Genomic DNA, 20,405 nt, shown 5'->3' on the forward strand with positions numbered 1-20,405 from the left:
TGTACCATTGCATGAAGCCATATTTACTGTATAAGTTACAGAGCAAAACAAAGTTTTGAAAGCTTGAAAGGGTGTTGACCTTTTAGTAGCCACAGAGGGAGTGTTCCAGAGCTGCTGAATACACAGCTATCTAGGGCTGGTCTTTGCAAGGTGGGGAGGATTACAAAAGGAAAACCAAAGTTTTTATTATTCTCATTATGAACTTGCTGAACTTGAAGATCCTGATATAGAAAATGGTCTGAATGATAATCCTGGAATTTTTGCATGTGAACAACCAGTTTATCCAGCTCTGTAACTTTCCCCCTTGGTGTGCTTGTGTTCCTGGCCGCTATTCAGGCATCAAGCGAGAGTCTCAGAATGGAACCTCTAGCAGATGTGCCGCAGTTACCAGGGGAAGAAAGAGTAACAGGTAAGCACTGTGCCTCTTTACCACCATTTTGCTTTTATTTTATTTTCCAAACATTATTTTCACTTTGACTGGTGAAATAATGTCCACACCTCAAAGAAAGAGGGACAACCAATATTAATAATTATGTCTATGATGCTAGACTTTTATGGGGCACCCTTTATTTCAGGGGAAGCTAAAGGTGGCCCTTCCATGCCTGGTCTTTGTTCCAACCCTGTTCTAAATTGTTTAATTGAACCAAGTAAATCCTGACCCTGAAGTAGTTAATTATATAATTTCATCTGTAAAATCTTTTGTGGAATACCCCTCCAGGACTGTGATTGGACACCCCTGCTTTATATAGAGCATCCAGCATTCCCTTAGCCACTAATTGATGTGCATTTCATTGTGGGAAACACTCAACAGAGCCGGCCGACAGCAGAGAGAAACTTTTGTTCAGGGATTGGATGGTATTCTACTCAGTCTTGCTTGTGAAGATAGAGGCACAGTGTCACTGTCAGCACAGGTATGACTGTAGGGAAGATGCACACATCACCTGTTTTTACTGTACTTCAGCTGCAGTTAAGTAATGATATGTGAAAGCAGCTGCTGTACCAAATTGACTAAATACTGATCAAAGCAGGGTACTGTGGTAGCCTGAATGCTGTAATGCCACTTCTTTACTGTTAATGCTGACCTTACAGTTCACAGAGTTTCAAAATCAGATGGTGTCTACCAGCTTGTTTATGATGAAGGTAGCTCTGATGCTTATAATTTTTCGTGGGATACCAAGATTTGTGCAGCATGGTTTTAAACAGTGGATTCTCCATCAGAGTATAATTCCATTTCTCACTGGCACAGTGCTTAGTCTGATGGATGTGCCCTTTTCTCATTCACTTCCAGTGTTACAGGTTTATAGGCCCCACAGTTTCCTATGCTGGGCATACTGTAGCAAACAGGCAGTGAACTTAGTGTTGTGACAAGAAGGATATACTAATAGTACTAAGCTTCACCAGGATTAGAAGCAAGTAAATATAAGAGGTTATGCTTTTTAAAACTTTGGTTGATACTCCTAGCTGAGTTGTTTGTCACTGTGTTGTATAATATTAATCAGCTGCTTTTTTTTCACGTGCATATTGTACCCCAGAGTGAAATGGTGTGGTGCTGCAAAACAAACAAGGTCTTTATTCTGCTCAAAACACCTTAAAACTAATCATTAACCTTTGAAGAAATCCTATGTGGTTTATTTTCCAGCAGTATTTTTAGCACTGCAGGAACATGAGCTTATTATCCTCCACTGGGAATGCACTAGCTATGTGTGGATGTGATTTCTGTTTTTATCAGCTCTTTACTGCTTGTCATCATGCATGTGTGGTTTTCATATTTTTTTACTCCCGTTAGTGTCAGAGTTGGGGTAACTAGCTACGAAAGTAAAGCGTTACTGTAATATTACTTTTATCAATAATGAGGTAATTTAGCGCGTTAGACTTGTACTAACATTAGTTACGTTCTGCAAAAAAGCAGCTAGTTTGACTCCTTGTACACCTTCATTAGTGTTCTTTTTGTTTTTAACCCTGATGTGGCAGGCTGCTCTAATGTTGGTGCTCCACCACCAATGACATGATCTCTTCTGCAATGTCTTGCAGCAGTAATAAGCTGTGAAGCAATCAAATGAGTCTTTGTAGCCTTTGTCACTGAATAAGTCAGTTTTGATTATACACTTCAAGAACACATGAAACACACCACTTTTGTTTGCTTGCTTACACAGGGGTGGCCATATTTCTTGCATCACCCCATCATTTTTACATTCACTGTTTTATCACCATATAGTTTGTTTTTCTGTAGACTTTTTTTGTTGTTGATTTGCTATTTGTGGGTTTGTTAAATTGAAACGTTTGTGCAATTTTCTCTTCATAATGCAAAAATAAGTCAAGAAATGTACAGTACATTGTTTTGTATGCCAAAAATGCAATGTATTCATACTATACAAAAATTTAAAAACCTGTTTGACACATTTAATAAATTAATTACCAGATCCATACTGTAGTTATAAAATAAACAATAATATTAGCAAATGTTTTGCAGGACAAGACATGAGAAATAAATATATGCTACTTTTTATTAAGTAATAAGTAAGGGCATTATATGATTTTTTTTTTTTTTCTGAAGAAAGGCGTAGTGAGTAATCAGTTGCTTTTTTTCAGTAGCATGCCCGACTTTGTATACTGTGACCTCAGCTAAGAACTCTAAATGCTTCTATAGTTGGAAGATCTATGAATGCCACAGTAACACAAGGTGGGGGCTGATTTTGAGTTAGGTCAGGTCAGGTCTTGTATGCAGAACTTGTGAATTGGTATTGTTGGTTCAGTAGTGAGCCCCTTCTCTGTTCTTTGCCAGAGCTTAAGCAATACCCCCAGCATGGTGTTAATATAGAAGCTACACTGCTGTGAGGTATTACAGGGCAGTAAAGATCCACTTCTCCAGTCTCCCGAAATATCTCCCTGCCTACAGACTGATTATAATGACTTGGGGACTAAAACTCAGTGGTGGAGAAAAGGTCACAAAACACTGAAAATTGATGATAGAGTTTCCACATGATGTGGTCTGCATTGACACAGATCATAGCAGGGGCTGTTTTTTCCATCAGCACCCCCTATTGGCTCCAGTGGAGGTTGTGACAAAGTGGAACAAATTGTGGCAAATCTACTACCAAATGTCATTCTCTCTCTGGTCCTCATTACTTTGTGTGCAACCTGTGTGTTGAGTGTAGGGTTCAGGTTCACTAATTATTACCAAATTAACTAGAGACCCACTTGGGTGGCGTTTTAACCGAAGCAGTCAAGCGTGGCTGCTTCAGAAGGAAACAGCCTGTCAACCTTCTGCCCCATCCCCAGTTTGAAACTATGTGAGAAACATTTTGTCTACAACAGCTTACTATACCTGATCTTCCAAGTACATTCATTGAACTGCTTCAATGTGTTCATCCACTGAGGGCTGACCAGACTGGAACTGTGCTGATTTGTGTGTTTCATCCTGCATTTGGGGCTACAGATTTGTCCCCCCTCCAGCACATTCTAACTTCTTGTTTTTCTGATTTCTTCACAGATAAAGACATCATCTATATTTGTCCATTTAATGGTGCTGTCAAAGGGAAAGTGTCCATTACAAATTATAGGCTTTTCTTCAAGAGTTTTGAAGTGGTAAGTTGTGCAGGGGACCTCTGGAGATAGTTTACAGAAGATTATTTTATTGTGTAAGTGAGTAAATGTACTGTGAAAAATATCTAATGTAAATAGGATTGAATTTTGATGTGAACTGTTTCTAGCCAAATTCTCCCTTGGTTAATCTATTAAAAAATAGAAAAATAAACGTCTTGTGAAAAAAAAAAAAAAAACTTTCGCCTTGCAGTTTAGACAGTGTCGCACAGCACACCAGTAGTAAACAGTTCGGTGTACTAATATATTAATCCATCAGACATTTCTCTTTTACTCTGAAAAGTAATAACAGCTAGAGCTGTTTTCTCAAGCATGGTCCCCTATTTAAATGCTGGTATGCTGTTTCAGGAACACTTGGATTCTTTATTTGTAGGATCTGGTTACTTTGGCTGTAATTTTCTAGCATTCCATTGATGTGCCCAGTATTCATGGCTGGAGCCTGAAGCATTTAGAGCAGCTGCTGCAGCTCACTGTCCTGTTAGATATTCAGGACTCTTAACTGTTGCCTATCAGAGCGCTTCATTACTTAGTACAGTTTTGCACAAATTTTTTTGCAAGGCTAAAGATAAAAATAAAGTCAAGTAGATAAGGGTCCTTTAGTGTTATATTACAAATCTAGCAACTCAGAGTGATTAAATAAGGACAACATTTTTTTGGCAATTTGGCAGTTTTATAATGTAATTACTTTCCCTTTCATCGGTCGTACTGTAAACACCTAGATCATTTTGTCCAATGATCTATTTGGTATCATGCGGCTGAAAAATGATGAGGAAAATGTGAGAGTATAGTGTGGGCTGAAATGGATGCCGTGCTTGAAAATGAAACTTAATTGGTCTCGTATCCAGTTTCTCCACATAAATATCACAACAATTGGACGTGTTCGCATCATTTTTTTTACATGCACAAAATAATTTTGGTTCCAACTGTTTTTAAGAAAAAAAGTTATCAATATCCCTGGCAGTCATAGTGATTTGCTCTAATTTTACTAACATTTGTTTAAAAAAACTAAAACAAACAAAAACCTTTTAAAACTTAGAACTGTTTATCAGTTCTTTTGTGAGAAAATACAGTTCCATCAAAGTTGTCTCTCATTTCAGTATAGATTGTTCGTCTTCCTTGTAGCAAGATAATACTGTAACCTTGTTTCTACACAGATGAGACAGTATTAAACTAACACCTTTTTAACAGTAAGTGAGATCATTCTTTAGGTTTTAAAGTTCATTGCCATGACAATGCAGTCTATACAAGGGAAACACAAGGTGTATCATTTCATACATCCCTCATAGGAGAGGTGCAGAAAGCATGTGAAGATGTGACATATTTGCCAAATGGGAGGTTCATGTAGATCAAGTTGCCTACAAAATACAATACAGTTTTGTACTAGATACTGCTCGGATGCTATTAGTGTTAATGTGATTTCATGGCTTTTTTTAGTCTTGTTTTGCAAGCGTTTGGCTTTCTTCTTCGTAATTCTTTGGTGGTCCCTGTGTCTGTTCAGTTTGTGCACTGTGAACAAAGGGTATTGTTTAGAACATGCATGAGTAATGAATCTAAGAGACTATGAATGGTGGAGTCAGATTGATGGATCAAGGTCTCATGGAGGTGAAACCATTCCTAGTGTACTGGTGATTACATAGTGTACTGTATTATCATTGTTTTGGACGTTTATGCAATTCTCAATTATCTATCGGCTAAAAATTATGGTGACGATTATCTTATATCCTGTTTTAACTCCCGTTAATTGTGACTTTTTCTCCCTTGTTAGCAGTTCTGTCACACACACACACACACACACTCATCTTTTCACTTGTTTTTTTTTTTTTTATAAAGCCAGAGCACAGTTTGCTCCTATAATAGAGGGCGGGGCGGGACGGGACGGGACGGGACGGGACGGGACACTGAATTAGTCATTTTTACATGGCACTTAACACCCCCACCCCACCATGCATACACATACACACACTCTTCTGTTTTGTGCAAATGCTAGAAACATCATGTAATGATCTTTCTCTTACTACACGCATATAAATGTCAAGACCAAAGCTACTCAAGTCCAGCAGACAGACATTCATCAGTGAAGTCATGAGCTGAACTTTTGTCAGCTTGGCTTGGGGGTTGATTTGATGTCCCTATACCCTGGTGGGATTAAGCCCCAGCCATATTTTGACAGCACTGGGGAATCACCCTTGATTACATTAACCACTTCACCCCTGTAATCTAGGGGGATTCCCTGGAACTCTAAGGTTCCCAAACAAAATCCTGCTATCCCAGCAGGGTATAGGGTGATCCAATCAACCCCATCGTTTATGTGAAAAAACTATTTTCAATATGGGCTTATAAGGGAATGCTTTCTGGAATGTAATGTACAATTTTAAAGCAGTTATTCAACTTTTTAAAATCCATTTTCTTCTCGTATTATTGCTGGAGTCATTCACTGCGTGTAGGTATTTCAAACAAAGCTCTACAGAAATGAATTGCTAGCTATGTCTTCCTGTACCTGATCATGTCTTATGCGGCCTCTCGATTTCTGTCTAACAGTCTAACTCTTCTACCGTTTAAGGTACCAAATTCTTCTGAACAGCTTAGGATCCCTTCAGGTAGTTGTGCTGCTGTACCTTCAGACTACTTTCCATTAATATTGGATTACACCAATATCTGTCTGACAGAATTAGAATACATTGATTTTTGCATTGGCCCTCAGTGTGCAACAGTTCACACTAGTCTGCATCCATCTCTGTGCTGATATCTGTCTCCATGAGTCCCTTAAGAGTGGAGTGGTTACAGTGCGAGATGGCGCTGGGGAAGGGTGGGAGTTCAAGGTACTTTCTCCATTTCAAAGGAGGCAACATCTTATCAGGCTTTGCAGGGCCACGAGAATGAGCTCTGTTTCAGGATTTAAAATGCAGCAAAACATGAAAGATGAATTACTTCCAAGTTTCACTCGGACGGTCCATGTGCCCTACAGCACAGTGATTTCGGTTATGTATTCCTTGTTGTAATAGATGTAATCATTGCCTTTTAACAGTGGACAGCCCTGTGGCACAGCCTTCATTTACTGTGACATTGAACAGGAGCAACAACATTGTGACTGTCTGGTAGTTGCCTAGTCCTTTACTTGTGCTTGTTCTGTTCTATACACATTACATGAAACTGGGGCAGCACCCACAACCTAGCCCTAACCCACATGTTTCCAGTTTCCTATTTACTTACTGTAAAGCATCTTGTTTTTGTCAGGGTCTTTTTATTTTAATTTCTGCATTTTGGCACTTTTTAAATTTTGAAACAGGATTATTTTTTTTTTTTAATAATTTGAAACTCTCAATTTTTTTGTTAAGTTGTCATTTGAAAAACCTTTTGATTTTCCGTGAATTCTTTGCTGATGAGTAACAGAGATGGAGTTATTTATTTAGCTGCCTGCAAAATTAAAGCTAGACTAGACATGGGGGGGAAAAAAAAAATACAAACACTTGCCAAGGCACTGTAAATTGTCACACTTACATTTTTACTGCAAGTCACATTCAAGCCTTAATAAAAACAGTATTATTGCCTAAAAGCTTTAATTTCAAGGTGGCAGTATGAAATATTATATTGAAATCCCCAGAGGGTTTGGCAAAAGCACCAGCATCTATAACTTGCAAAAAAAAAGTTGTCATGGAGTCAAAGTAATACAGTACATGTCTACACTGATGTAGGTGCTGGTGATCAAGGGAGTTTCTGTTACCTAATTTCCTAAAGGTTTAAACTTTAGGATTAAACACTTTAAACATTTAGTGGCTGGTTTCACAGACCCTGATTTAGTGCTAATCCTGGGCTACCTAATGTTATTTTAGGTAAAGATATCCAAGATTAGTGCTAATCGAGCTCTCTGAAATGAGCCTTTAAACTTATTGGGAATGTTTAAAATTAATCAGTATTGATAAGACTGTGAAGAAATATTGATTATGAAATCAACTATTAGCACTAGTGGTCGTGGTGATCTTCTTCGTAATACTGTTAGCATGTATCCTTCTGACGGTTTGTTCCCCGAACATCAGGATCCCGCCATGACCGTCGATGTGCCTCTTGGAGTCATCAGCCGGATTGAGAAGATGGGCGGGGCCTCCAGTCGAGGGGAGAATTCCTACGGGTTGGACATCACCTGCAAGGTACTGCAGTTTGTGTGTGGTTCTTACTGTGCTCCAGCTAATGGCTTTGTAACCAATTCAACTCCAACACACTGCCATCAGAAGACACTGCCAGTAATTTCTGTTAATTTCGTCGACTCGGCTTACTAGGATCGAGTAGAAAGAGTACCTGGCACTTGTCATTAATACAAAACAATCAAGCGCATGAACCAAGAGGGAATAGTCAAACAATCTTGATCTGAGCTTCTTCATGAAAAGTGCTCCTGTCCCACACAACTAGCTGCTTGAGAAATTGCCTGGTGTTACATGGGCTTTAGAACCACAGGTCAGTCTGAACTGTTAAATGTCTGTAAAATGCCACTGCATCTCTTTATCAAGGTTTTAGTCTTCTAAAATAAGCGGTTTAACAACACTCTGAATCCACACAATGCTTGTCCACAATCTGCTTTGAGTACATGTGTATGAAATGATGGCTTCTCCATCTTCATGCCGTCTATGCCGGTTGTGTTGAGGTGTGTCCTACTCTACACTGAGGACTAGTTTGAAACGAACAAACGTTGGAATTAAAGGTGAATGGCTACTGTGTGACGTAGTCATCCCACCAATAATAATTTTAATGAAAACAATTCAGCCCTATTTTGAAACTAATGCTTGTTTTCTGGAAGGAACTGAATTGTACTGGTATGAAACCAGTCGCAGGAAGTAGTGCAATAACTTAACTTATCAGAGGACATGCTCTTGCAGTGCGTCTGTATGTGTTCACGTATGTGTGTAATCTACACGTGATTAACCACGGCTCTAATGTGTGTCTCTGATAGGATATGAGGAACTTGAGGTTTGCCTTGAAACAAGAAGGACACAGCAGGAGAGACATTTTTGAGATCCTTTTCAAATACGCCTTTCCACTTTCACATGGTTTGGTGAGTCCCTTTGTTAAATAAAACCACTTATTAAGCAGTAAAGTGTACCTTAGTGTTCCTATTCGTTCTTTTAAATATTTGTGTTGACAAATGTAATGATTTTTATTTATTGTGTTTTTTATTAATCCAAAATCACTGTTTCTGCCATAATTGTGTGCATCTTCATTTGACAAAAGAAATACTTTTATTATAAAAAAAAAATTAAATACGGTTTTGTAAGGCTTTAGGCTGTATGCTTAAAGTGACTGTGGCTTAAAAAAAAAAGCCTTAAAGCTATTGTGCACTTCCATTTGTTTTGTAGGTAAAAAACATTCAGCCAGAATACACTGCTTAGGTGAAATGACCTAGGAAGTGCAAGTTTAACAAATTTCCTACGAGTAAGGCATGGAAAAATGTAAACTTTCTTTAAAATAGTTCAGTACCAGATATTATGTTTTGAAATTAAAATACTGCTTGCTTTGACATGTTTCTTTCCAAACTGTGTATTTGATAAAAGTGAAAGTGCAATATATATATATATATGCTGATGCGCTGGGGAGACCATATCAAGGCTTATCCTCAGAGCCAGCATTGTATGATAATATAAATATGTTTATGTAAAATAATGTTAATTAGAATTAATATAGATTTAAAGATATAAGTAAAAGTGGTGTCACATATAGAACACCTATAAATACCTCCAATGTTTTGATTCAAACACAGGCTCCCTTGAGAAAGATATGTACAACATATCGAAACGTTGGGCAGCTGGCTCTTTGAGCTAAATTATATATATATATATATATATATATATATATATATATATATATATATATATATATATATATATATATATATAACACACACATACACTGCTCTGCAAAAGTCTTAGACATGTGTCGTTGTCCATCAAATCAACAGTATGAATGTCACTCTTGAAATCAGGACTTAAAGGATGTGTCGCAGTAAGAATACCTCTGTTAAGAAAGGGAAACAAGACTAAAAGGCTAAAATATGCACAAGAACACAGAAATTGGACTATGGGATAACAGTCAAAGGTGCTTTGGACTGTTGATGGATGGACAACGACACCTGTGCCTTCTGTCAGTTCTGTTGTCAATTCATCACTTGTCTTCTTTCCACTCCTTAAGGATATTATCTTCAAGTATTACTCATCCTTGATAGACAGCTTTTTGGGTCTTCCAGTCTTGGGTTTGTCAATTACAGATGATGTTTTCTCTACTTGTTGATTATGCTTCAGATACCACACCATGAAAATCTAATAATGCAAGCTATTTCACTCAATGTTTTTCCTCCTTTATGTAAGTTAAGGTTGTTATAATAGTAGAAAACACTGGTGGAGGCTTTGAGTCAATTGTTGATGCTCATAATAACTTTTGCACAGCAGTGTGTTTATATATATTTATATATATATATATATATATATATATATATATATATATATATATATATATATATATATATATATAAATGTGGATTATTTATTTTTGTTGGCAGCTGCTATCGCATTAAGTTAAAAATGATTATTAAAAAAAAACCATAATAATAATAATAAATACTTTGTTAGATGTGAATGTTAAACTTCCCATTTCCAAGTCCTTCCAGCACAGTTTTTAGACATTTTTTGTTGTAAACGCAGTGAGTTACCAGCTGACATTGCCTTCTGACTCTTAAAGCACCACAAGAGGGTACTTCACTGACTTGCAGTAACAGAGGGCAGTGGCAGCTTCAGATTGTTGTGCTACAGTCTCATTAAATCTGTCCTTTACAATAAATACCTACCTCCCATAGATTAAGGTGCAGCATTAATGTAGTACAGCACTTTGACAAGTTTCACACCTTAGACCTGGGGCGTCTGTGACACCTTTCTAAGAAATTAAAGTTGAAATAAACAAGGATGTTTAAAAACTTTACCACAATAACCTTCTCACATGGCCATTGTTCTGCTGTCAAAGTTTTTTTAATTTATTTTTTATTCTACAGCACAGTTAGTTCAGTTTCTTCCATGTGACTTGGGAACATTGAGTTCTTGTTTTGGTACACAGGTGTGTTCTTTGATTATCCCAGGAAAGTTTAATTACTGGTGGTGGCCATAGTGTTTCAACATCTGGACAGATCAGTGATGCATATCTTTTTCACATATGCATTTTACTTCAGGTTTACAGACCATTCGGTCTAATATGACATTCTTCATTTGATGCTTTGTTGTTCAGAGATATTTGGGTTTTTGTTCCCAAGAACTCCCATTTAGAGTTTTACTTTTTTTAACTTTAATTAAATGACTAAAAAAAAAAAAAAAAATCCATAAGTCTGTATTGCTTTATTTTTACAGTAGTACAAGACATAATCGGTTTGCTAAAAACAAGACCTACAAAACCACAATCTTCTGTTTTTTTTTTTTTTGCTTCCTGACCCCCGCCCCCTCCATATGCAATAATGTACAAGTCCTCTGCATGCTTGCACATGAGTGCAGCTCACAAGAGCAGAATTGAAACTTTGAGGGACTCATTTAGCTATAATAGTCCTTTTAAAAAGCAATTGGCTTTACATTTATTTTCCTTTGATGTTTGCAGTCATTTTGAGTGGTTCTGATTGCAAGCACTTGCATACTGAGTTTAGCAGAAGCTATTCAGTTCTAGTTGACTGATATAGATACATGTAATGCAGGCTAGTTCAGACCAATTATTTCTTGTAGAAGCAAGAGCCAGCACTAGCTAGTGATCTGACATTTTGAATATAGTTTCTTTCTGCTTTGCTGGCAATACCCTGCAGTGCACTAGATGGTGCTGGTGCTTACAAATATAAAGACAATGTGGCTGATTGAGACATTGTATTTGTCTATGGCAGGCAGTTAGAACTGGAATCCTGAATTCCTAGTCACCTTACCACAAACTTCTCTAAAACAATAATAATAAAGAAAAAACTTAGATTTGAGTAATTGCAATAAAAACCATTTAGAATGATTGCAAGTATCATAAAAAAAAATAAACAATTTCTAAGAGGATAGAATTTACTTACACTTTTAAGATAGCTGGTTAAGAAGCTCACATGGTTTTAGAATCCAGTGCAGTGGGCATTTACACAGAGAATCAATAGAGGTCAGTCAATAGAGGTTGGAGGAAATGGTCAGACTCGGTCATGAGGCTAGGTTGTGTGTATTACAATGCAGTTTGCTAGACATGTTCACAACTGGTTTTCTATACTTATATTTACTATTTTTCACTTGTAATCCAGTTAAGCCTGGAATAAAGGGAGTTCATCTCAAATGTGTTCATCTTGGGCAGCCCAAAGAAGAAATGGCTATATTTTTTACATAAAGCATTTTGTAGTTTCTGCAGTCTGTGAGAAAGTGTAATACGGGTTAATGGTGTAACCAAGCATTCCCTTCATGGTTGTGGCTATTTCTTTGTGTTCTTTCTTTCTTGCCCAGCCAGTTTTAAGGATGGAGGGAAAAACTATTTTAGAAAAAGCCTTTTCCTGTTTTGTGAGAATATTTTTGTTTTTTGCAATCCTTCTAAATATCTCTCCTGCCGGAGATGTACACAGTGCCTAGTGAAGTTGACCATACAACTGTATGTATAAAATAGAGTGAAGCGCTTGTCCAGTTGTAATTAAATTTATACACTGTAAATCTTTAAATATGTGTGACCAAAATATTTGGCTGTTCACACCCATTAAAACCTGTTTTTCTACCGACATGTTGGTGACCTGTTGCAATATACGAAGTATGTATTGTTAGTGGAATTTGATATTTTTGCTAAAAATGTTTGCAGTTTTTTTCATACGGACAATAACACGTAATACAAGACTTTCAAATATTTATGTCTTTACTGTGTGTGTGTATTATATAGTGAAGTAGGCCATACATCTGTATGTACTGTATGTTAGTTGTGTTTTTCTTAAAGTTGAGGGAAGCGCTTATTCAATTTTGATTAAACTTGATTGGGGTATTCTTTAGCTTAACTTATTGTGATTGTCTCATTCTAGCCATATAAGGAGGTTCCTGTCTGTCTTTATGTACAAATGTCCCACTTTAATTTTTTCATGTACAATGCAGTGTATTTAGGTCATGTTAATATCCTTTTTGATACTGATACAGCAGCTGGAATTCAGTTTTTGCACAGGGGTTGTGGGGGTGTATGTTAGTAACATACTTTTTTTTTGTTCTTGTGTTTTTTGTTCTTGTTTTTTTAAGGGCTTCCTGGAAGATGGATGCATAAAAAAGTGCACAAAAATTGTAATTATACACAATTTCCACTGCTTTAAGAGACCTGAGAACCAAGAAAGACTCAAACAAACAGTCTGGAAATTAGATTACATCATGAATAAGTAAAGATGATTAGCCCCTGGGCAGATTTACTTTATTTAAAATGCTTCAGTAATGAACTCGAAGCAGTTTCTATGAGAAGTGGTTTGCAAAGCAATTCCTGTACTGTAGGTGATCCTAGAACTGCCTCTTTCTACTCTCAAACTTGTTTCTTTTCACATCCACTTCCTGTGTTACAAGTAATACTGACTCCACTCTGTTTCCAGTATACGGCAGTTTCCTACGGATGCTAGTGTAAGGCTCAGAGACCAACTGTCCTTGTAACATTATATTTTCAGGGTTATTAACACTGTATGCTAAATGCCATGGTGATTAATACATTGACGTAATATGGCTCTGTGGCAAAGTGGTTTATTGTACACAGGTGCAGGAGTGATGCAGTGTGTGAAAGAAGCAGACAGAGATAATTGTAATCCAGTTTTAAGAAATATTTTATTTTATTTCCAGGTCTGACGACCAAACAATAGTTCCCCGGCAGTACACACCAATGTGTACAGCACGGGGTATATAATACAAGAACAGACAGTCCCAAATAAAAAAAATATCCGTCCAACAATAAAACCAACACTGGTGATACAGGTTTATATTTGTGACCAAGGTGCAGTGTTGTCCGGTTTAGTGCTGGCCCCTGGTGACAGTTCCAGAACTGTGTTAACTTTCTGGTAACATACAAGATGAGATATAATTACAAACAAACAAAACACAACACTCACAATTTCAGTTTTTTAAATACACTGTTGCTATCCTTCTGGCTCTTTCTCACTACAGACCAATGCAAAGGAACAGATTACGATTCTCCATCCCCCTTATATGCTGGCACACATGACACCTTGGTAAAAGAATGCAGCTGCCTTTACAAAGAACTATCCAGCCAAAGAACTGCCCATCCAAAGAACTCCGTCCCCGCTGCTTAGCCCCCTCACAGGTCAGGAGGGAGATTTACAACCAAGATTGATTATATTTCAGTCATAGGCTCCCATGTTGAGGTTCTGTGATTCTTCAGGTATAGAGACAGAACATTTGAGTTATTGTCTTAATATTTTGTGCATGGCGGTATTCTATTACCTACTCAATCAAGTTCCATTCCTGGAATTGTCTGATTAAAAGTTAACCGTTTCACTGCCACATTGTTTTAAACGTTTGGCCATATCAATGATACAGACTGCACACTAAACATATTGTCTTGCAGCTGATACACAGCTATTTTCTACGGTTCTTTTAGTCAAGTTTCCATTACTGATTGTGCTGCACAGTTTTAACCACTGGCCAGATCGGTGATAAATATTGTTCACATTAATTTGTATTCATCTTAACATCCATAACCTGAAAACACTCAATCAGAAGTCTAAGTTGAAACTGTAAGAAACAAAGTATTTTATGGTTACAAACTGGCCCAATAGAGATTCCATTCCCATAAGTGCTTTTCTAGTTAAGTATGTTTTGTAATTTGGAGAAAGTGTGACATGTGATCGTTGTTGTGTGCATTGCTGCTTACAGTAGGACATGGAACTTTCCATGTTGCCTTTGCCTTTTGATTCGAGGCAGCAGCTTCTTGCTTTGTGGTGACAGGCGAGATGGATTTGCAATGGGAACAGATCTGCTCATTATGAGCTCTAGGATTAGCGCAGTGCAGGTGTTCATCAGTGCTGGGTATTGTTTTCCCTTCCCTCCCGCTGGATCTGTATACCAAGGTCACAGGGTAGGGGGGCAGGGGCCCCAGACATAGCACATTGTACAACATTGCTTCATACTAGAAAGACAGAACTAGAATTTGTTTATTTATTTATTTAACTGACAGTGTATTTCAGTGACAATCAGAGTGTGCTTTTATTGGAAATGTTTCACGAAGCTGAAGCCGTTGATTAGAAAAAATAAATCCTTCAAATATGAATTCCAAATAATGGCAGAACTCATTTGAGGAATATGGAAACATTAATGGAGTTCATTGATATAGAAATGCACCCATAAATACAGTTTGATCTAAAATCTCAATCTCATGATGGAAATAACAGCACAGTATAAGTACTGGCAATTATGAAGAATGTCACCAATAAGCCCAGGTAGTGCCTTATGGAAAATATTCACTGTTGAAGACATTTTCTTTGTTAAAGTTTATGTATCATGCCAATACCTATTGATATTAAATTTCACAAACATTAAAAATAATTGGTATAAAGTGTATTGCTTTAAAATGTGGGACATTATTGGTGGGCTATGATGCAATGATATTATATATGTGTTCTTCTAATACATATAGAATAGTAATTTATACACTGAACTTGCTTGGAGCTCCACAAACAATATGCTTAGTTTTGTTTAGAAAATAGTAGCATAGTCTTTGGAAATGGAAAATGAATTAGTCCTTGGCCCATCATGTCATTAATGATTGATCATATTTAAATTAAATTGGTGTTTTACAAATCAAAGATACCTACAGGACAGTAGCTCCTTGCACAATTTGACATATTCAATTGGTACCTTGTCTGGTAGTTAAGATGGAAGATGGGGAAGATGACAGAATGGCACCATGAAATCTGTTAGTTATACAACGGGTTTCACCACTTTCAGTTTGAGTTCTGTCTGACAGGTGAGCTGATGACACACCGTGATTGAGAGGGGTGGTGATGCAGACATCCAGAGTCAATAGGAAGCTGTATCTTGTGCTGTGATTTTTCTTAGCTTGGATATCTCTGCCGTGGCTGCATTTTGGTCAGCATTAAGTAGAAAATCTTGTGCAACTCGCTGCACAATGAACAGGTTTCATGATGTTTCAATGAAGAACCGGAGCCCCTGAAAGATGCAAGCCTCTTTATGAAGTATTCACAGCTTCAACATTTTAGTACAATAAGTCAAATTACAATTGCTGTACGTGCTGAATTAGATCAGTGCAATACTTGTTTGTTTCGTGTTCAGTCCTGTTTGTTAGTGTCTGTTTCGTTTAGTGTTAGTACATTTTGTTTGTCTGTTTATTTTGGGCCTAAAATACTGTGTGCTGTTTTTGATTAACTCTTTTATTTGTTTGTTTTATTAAACGCACTGAGCACCGCAGCGTCTGCGTTTCACCTGCCAGTACTATCTATGTGTTCTGGCCTGATGTCACTCCTACAGCCAGCATGTTCACATAAAAAACTGTTCATGAACCCAGAAGTTTTTCAGTAACTATCATAAAAACTGCAAACCATGGGATTTTGGTGAAAGTGAGATGCAAGTTCAAAGTGAAATGTATTTCACTATATATATATATATATATATATATATATATATATATATATATATATATATATATATATATATATATTATGTGTAAATGATGGAATGAGATTAGCATGTCTTGCAAGAAAGTATTTGGACTAGCGCACAAATACAGACTCCAAAGCTGTTCACTGAGTGTTACTTGCAATAGCTGAATCTGACCTGTTAAACTGCAGCCCATAATGTTACTCTAATTTTACTGCATGATGTATAGCAAGTGCTTGATGCAACACTTAATTTTTATCACCTTCTGTTTTGTTACAGCAATTGTTTGCCTTTTTAAGCCAGGAGAAGTTCTCTGAAAATGGGTGGAACGTTTACAACACCATTGTGGAGTATCGGAGACAGGTGGGCGTTTTGCTTTTTTGAGATTTAGATTTTTTGCTTCTCATTGTTGAGGTTTCTAACTAAAAGGATCTGGTGCTGTCAATCTGATTTAATCTAGCTCCAGCTACATCTGCTATGAACTGGTCTGAGTGTTTCAATGAATAAGGGCCGTGCACTGACTGATGCAAATTCCCTGCAATGTTTTATTAATATAATAGATCCAAGTCCTGTCCTTGTTTTAAATACTTAAGGTAATTTCTGAACCAAGTTTCTGATAATCAGACATCAAACAGTGCATTTGAGTCTCTTCATTATATTGCAGTTTGTAAAAATGTACCAGAAAAGGTCCTTTTCCATCTTCATGATATAAACAGCGATTGTATATAAATCAGCAGCTGTTGGGATACATTTTAAATATGTTTTAGTGTGATTCATTGTTAGTATTTTGTGGACTGAAATGAAGCAAAATAAATACTCAAAACTTCAGACTACGCTGACAGACCGAGGGGAAATTAAAAATAATCTGGAATGTAATTGTTAGTGTAGTAAAAAGGACAGTTATTCTTAAAGGAATAGCCACTACTTTACCATGCTTTAGTTTGATTATTTCTGTTTTTTTATTTCTTGGTAAAGGCTCTACGAGTCATGTCAATGCCAGTTTTAGTTTGGCTAGTGGGGTTTGTTGGAGTAAAGTTGGACGTGCTCCCTTGAAATTTATGTATGAATGATTGCAGTAACTCAACTGGCATCTTTGGTTTGAATGTCTGTATGATTTGATTTTCACAGGAGACCCAATTTAGCATAAAAGCAGATTCCTGACTGTAGCCCTAGGTGGAGAGGGAGTTTCCATCTAAACTATTGCAACACCTACAGCTGGCTTCACTGAAACAGATTAGAACTAATTTTGGACTACTTTTAATATTAGCTTGGGTAAGGTAGTCCAAGGTTAGTGCTGATTTTGGGGTCTGTGAAACCAGCCGCTTCAGTATACAGTAAGCTATATTGGATTTATTTACACCCGGTGGCGGAGCTAAATAATACCACTGCTTTAAGAGGTGTTATTAAAATGTTATATAGGTAATAAAGTCAAACAGCTCTTTAGTTTATTCCTGTCCTATTTAAATCAGGTTAAATGACAGCATTTCTTTTTTCAATTGGGTAGCCCTCATAGTGAGTTCATGTTTTTCCATACTGTAAATGTTTTTGGAACCTCTGCCTGTTTTTATAAATCCTTACTTTGCATCTCAGATTTGGTGCTTGGTGAAAGCAGATGGTATGTTCATTTTCCTCCGAGTCACATCCTAAATATTTAATGATGAACTAGAACATGTGGTTGGGGTGCCTTGGTGAGAATATGTGTCTCTCCCTTGTTTAGCCTTTGATACAGCTCGGTATTACTGAAAAGTAGATCAAGTGTAGGGTGTTTCTTAGTGTGTAACAATCATTCGTACAGTCCCTCTGTCTACTCAAACTCTTATAAACAGTAACTTCTTATAAATCACAAAAGCAAATGTCACACCCGGGAAGTTATTTTGAATATAACAAGTGTTGTTGTTTAGCTTTTTAACTAGAATTGTGCTGTATGTTCAGTGCACAAGATGACATCACTACATCCCTGGGTTGATTTCCTATATGTGATTCATACCAGTATTTAGAATTTAGAATTATTTAGAATTTTTACAAATGTAGGGTATTTTTAGAAACATGTGTTCACAAAATGTTGCATTTTTTAAAACGTATCCACATCAAGACAGCACATCGAAATAGTTTGGAATCTGTGACAGGTGACACTTATTTTATTGGCTGATAAACTGGCTTTTTTGTTTCTTTGACCAAGGCCACAACGTGAAAGTGCTACCATCACATACCACAAAACAAACGGGAAAGTAACGATTTAAAAAAAAAAAAAAGATTTTCTCAAAAATGTAATCGGATAGTATCAAATAGTTAGCCACCCCCTTCCATTTTGAGCATTCATGTTACTACACCATGCAGATAAAACGTGTACATTTCCATATATAATTAGAATGACATCTTTCAGGACCTTCAACTTATAGGGAGTACAAGCAAGGTTCTAATTGTTTTTCTCTGACCTTTCACATAGGAGTAACAGAACAACGCTTCAAACTTGCGACTAAACTATGAAACTATGTCAAATAATAATAATAATACTTTATTTCGTTCTTCAGTAGCCGCTGTTTGTCTATCCATGGTTGTAGTCACGGCCTTCTGCCGTTTTAACGGAAGCGATGACGGTGAGTTATTGGAAATGCTGGACTTGCATTTTGCATTTGTTCCCTATCTTTTGCCGTTATTCGGTGCTAATTAGATTTATTTCCGAAGCTCACCGATGATGGCCTTTAGGAGCTAAAGCTTGCACTGAAACCCCGCCACACTTCTCACTATACAAAGCATGTCTGCGCTCTGTGACAGGTACAGTAATAGTAGGGAGTAAATATTTGAGTTGGGTTTTTTTGTTTGTTTTTTTTTTTTTTTTTTTTTATTCCGCAGGAGAGAGCAAATTTTGTGTTTTTTTTTTTTTTTTTTTTTTTTCGGAATCGTGGAATCCGGGACTAAGTCTGTTGTTCACGAATAGGCTCTGATTGTTCCATTTCTTAAAGGCGTTTTAGCACCCCACTGTGGTCATAACAAGTCATAACAAGCACATTCTGAGCTTCAGTAAAAACAGTGCTTGGTGGACACTTTCTTTTAAATATTGGCACTGAGCATTATAACAAAAACACTGTTATTAAAGGTTCTTCTTTTAAATAAATATTTTTCTTAAATTAATTAATTTCCTCCTGATTTCTTTCTGTGACAGGGCTTACCCAACAACAAATGGAGAATAACCTTTCTGAATAGAAAGTATGAGCTGTGTGACACCTACCCTACCGTCCTCGTGGTGCCTTTCAAAGCAACTGATGAAGACCTGAGGAAAGTGTCAGCCTTCAGATCCAGAAACCGGATACCTGTGAGTATGAAACAAACACAAAACATACAATAATTAAACACTACAACCATCTGCAAACATAGTTTGTCATAGTTAGCATCCCTTCCTTGGCAGGTGTTTGTGATGCGTCTGCTGTCTCTCCTGCATGTAGGTGGTGTCGTGGATTCACCCTGTGAATCAGGCGGTTATCATGCGTTGCAGCCAGCCTCTGGTGGGAATGAGTGGGAAGCGCAACAAAGACGACGAGCGCTACCTGGATACCATCAGAGATGCCAACGGACAGACTGCCAAACTCGCCATCTACGACGCAAGGCCCAATGTCAACGCAGTCGCCAATAAGGTAACACAAGAGAGTCTGGATACAGTGGATAAACACATGCTTGTGTCGAATGGACATTGTCTAGCTCGTTATTTTGAGTATCACAATCTGGGGAGAAATAATTAAGCAAGTAATTAAGCATCTATATTTTCTAGTACACCCATCAGTAACATGAACTTTCTTAAGTCAACCTTGTGCAGCTCTCAAGACTCCCCATTTCTCATTTTAGTCTTTTTTTAGTTTTATTTATTGTATCAGTCAAAATATGTTTAGTCATCCAATAGCTGTTGATTAACAATTGATTTTCTTTGAAACAATCTGTATATTTATCGTAAACCTGCACTCCACCAGTTCACAGACCTTTTAGAATATATTTCTTATATGCATCCCATTGTAAGCTATCCAGGACAAGTAAATAAGGGACAGTGACAAGGTGATGGAATTCTACACACATAACCACTTCCTTAATAATTAGGGTTTCTGGTCATGTTGACTTAACAGAGAATACAGTACCTGGAGCAAAGCCAGCTGGGTGTAAATTTGAATGGTTTGCTTTGCTGTGCACATGTAAAGGGAAACGCACAGT

The 20,405-nt window shown here is 37.1% G+C and overlaps 1 protein-coding gene across 2 annotated transcripts in view; it reads left to right on the forward strand.

Annotated features, from left to right (window-relative positions):
* The window catches only part of LOC121295660 (myotubularin-like), a 45,956-nt gene that overhangs the window by 17,412 nt on the left and 8,139 nt on the right, over positions 1 to 20,405 (forward strand). For both annotated transcript variants that reach the window (XM_041220599.1, XM_041220600.1), the window contains exons 3-9: positions 337 to 409; positions 3,491 to 3,585; positions 7,635 to 7,745; positions 8,543 to 8,644; positions 16,488 to 16,571; positions 19,372 to 19,521; positions 19,652 to 19,840. In XM_041220599.1, coding sequence (XP_041076533.1) covers positions 337 to 409; positions 3,491 to 3,585; positions 7,635 to 7,745; positions 8,543 to 8,644; positions 16,488 to 16,571; positions 19,372 to 19,521; positions 19,652 to 19,840 — 804 coding nt within the window. The remainder of the gene's footprint in view (positions 1 to 336; positions 410 to 3,490; positions 3,586 to 7,634; positions 7,746 to 8,542; positions 8,645 to 16,487; positions 16,572 to 19,371; positions 19,522 to 19,651; positions 19,841 to 20,405) is intronic.

This window comes from Polyodon spathula, chromosome 20 (genome assembly GCF_017654505.1).
Source record: "Polyodon spathula isolate WHYD16114869_AA chromosome 20, ASM1765450v1, whole genome shotgun sequence".
NCBI lineage: Eukaryota > Metazoa > Chordata > Actinopteri > Acipenseriformes > Polyodontidae > Polyodon > Polyodon spathula.